The sequence below is a fragment of the Penaeus monodon genome, chromosome 5 (assembly GCF_015228065.2).
Source record: "Penaeus monodon isolate SGIC_2016 chromosome 5, NSTDA_Pmon_1, whole genome shotgun sequence".
Taxonomy (NCBI): domain Eukaryota; kingdom Metazoa; phylum Arthropoda; class Malacostraca; order Decapoda; family Penaeidae; genus Penaeus; species Penaeus monodon.
The window spans coordinates 18,431,634-18,434,133 of NC_051390.1; the positions used below are offsets into that span (position 1 = coordinate 18,431,634).

Below are 2,500 nucleotides of genomic sequence, written 5' to 3' on the forward strand. Positions count from 1 at the left end.
AGTAGTAGATAAGATAATGAGAGATGCTTGAAAGATAAAGTATTTTAAAATATTTTGTATGTATGTATGTGAATGACAAAACTATAGATGGATTTTTTTTTCTAAATCTATTATATGTTTTATTTTGTTATTATTATTATTTTTTTTTTTTTTTTTTTTTTGTTTTTTGGGGGGTAGATGAAGAGCATTGTTACAACATATATATCAAAAGGAAATGGCATTATGTTTATGTTATGAATAAAGAGAGGATGTTTACAAGATCACTGCAATGATTTTGTGTTTATTATTTAAGGAAAGGAAGAAGGGGGGCGTATTTTATAATATTATTATTATTATTATTATTATTATTCCCTGTTGCTGTTGCTGCTGCTACTGTTAATATCATCATTGTTGGTATTATTATAGTTTTATTTTATTATTATTATCCCTATGAATCAATCATCATCACCATTACTGGTATTATTATTAGTGTAGGGGATTGAATTTTGTTTTTTAATTTTCATTTGTTGCTTTGTTTTTTTCGTTGCTTTTGTACACGCACGTCACACCGGGGCATATTTAAGGACATTTCACGTTTTACAAAATGCCCTGGCGTCTTCTACTGTATGCCTGGATGTTTTCCAGTATAATTTTAATTGTTTTTTTCCATACCTACTCACTGTGCATGCTATTATAGTATTCGTTTGGCCATTACCTATAAGTTACCTTCGAATTCCTGGAGCATTTCTTGCAATGATTGGCATACGTGCTCACACGCACGCACGGACACACACAGACGCACACGGACACACAAGCGCACACACACACACACACACACACACACACACACACACACACACACACACACACACACACACACACACACACACACACACACACACACACACTCTCTCTCTCTCTCTCTCTCTCTCTCTCTCTCTCTCTCTCTCTCTCTCTCTCTCTCTCTCTCTCTCTCTCTCTCTCTCGTTCGTGCACAAGTGCGAACCCACACGCGACGAGAGCAGAGTCCGAGTCCGGAGAGCAACTCGACGGCGAAGCGACCGGCGCGCAGAGGCAACGAGCGAGGTTTCCCACAGGTTGGCGGAGTCCGTTGCGTGCCGGGGTCCGTGATCATCGGCTTCATGGATGTGTTTCCCTTGTCAGGAGGGGATGTGATGGAGATTTCAGGGGTCGGGGTGCTTTACTTGTGTGTCTCGGGCCGTTTTTATGGCGGTAATTAATGGCACAGGTTGGTCGTTTTCTGTGGTGGAGGGAGAGGCATGTGTGATAGACGCACGGTGGTCGTTCTTAGCATTCTTCGGGACTGATTTTAAAGATGGGAATCTAATTTTGGTCTTGAAGTATTGTACCGCTGTTGTATCTTCGTCCTGTCCTCAAAGTTATGTTCCAGTACAATCAGCTGCGAGGATAAAAAATCAAGGAAAACAATAAAGGAGAAAAAGCCATGGCAATAAATTTGTGCCTTTATGATCTTGCAAATTACTGCACTGTACTACGCTTGTTAATGAAACGAAGTTATTGATATTGCTGCTATTGATAGCAAGCGCTTTCGTCTGGATTTTGAATGCGAATTACAATGAAAGATTTCTTGACACATATCTAAGTTAATGCATTGCACTCAGTACCAGCAACGTTGATGTAGTGAATAACGTACTCCTCATAACGATGCATGATTCATGTACCAATTCGAGGACCTTAATCTCAGTGATAGAATTTATGCAAAGGCAATCTACCATTATTTATTGAGCGCACATATCCCCAGTGACACAAAGTCAAGCATGACAATAACTCTTTAACACAAGGTCACCAAGTTAAGTAAAAAAAGAATGTCATTCCTCTAATATGCAGATGGTGATGATGATGATGTTGATGATAATGATGTCAGTGTAAATTTATTTGTTTATTCATTTATTATTATTATTATTATTATTATTATTATTATTATTATTATTATTATTTTCTTGTTTATTTCCTTTTCTAAATGTAAACATGCTACGTATGTGGATCAGGACCAAGTCCACTTCTTTAAAGGAAAATCTCCCCTTCTTTAATCTTATTCCCTTTGTCTCCAGAGCGCTGGACTAAATGTAAGTCATAATTCATCTTATAGTGTAGCTTAATAATCGTCTACTACTCCTTAATCACTGCTTGGCGACTGTTCTTAATGTGGTGACAGGTTTTACTGTCATGCAACCACTGGGTAGCCTTAAGGGTGAAAGTCTGGTGTCACGTTGTGGCGGATACCAGCGTAGTGCCTGTGTTGTTGTTGTCCTTTTTTTGTTTTTGTTTATTTGGTATTTGTTTCATGTTGTGTCTTGCATTTTTCATATATTTTTTGAAATTATATAATGTGATAGTAGTGGATACATACATATTTTATTTAATTTTTTTGGTGTGTGCGTTTTGAAAAAAGCTTTTGTGCATATGTTTAATATCCTTTCTAGCTTTGCCTTCTGGAAGATTGTTTGATGTTATTGTTTTATGTTTATGTATGTATATA

The 2,500-nt window shown here is 37.0% G+C and overlaps 1 protein-coding gene across 1 annotated transcript in view; it reads left to right on the top strand.

Annotated features, from left to right (window-relative positions):
• The window catches only part of LOC119573044 (single-stranded DNA-binding protein 3-like), a gene marked incomplete in the record, with an annotated part of 156,072 nt that overhangs the window by 12,533 nt on the left and 141,039 nt on the right, over positions 1-2,500 (top strand). Inside the window, 1 exon segment of the mRNA XM_037920033.1 lies at positions 2,073-2,087. Within this exon segment, the coding sequence (XP_037775961.1) occupies positions 2,073-2,087 (15 nt within the window).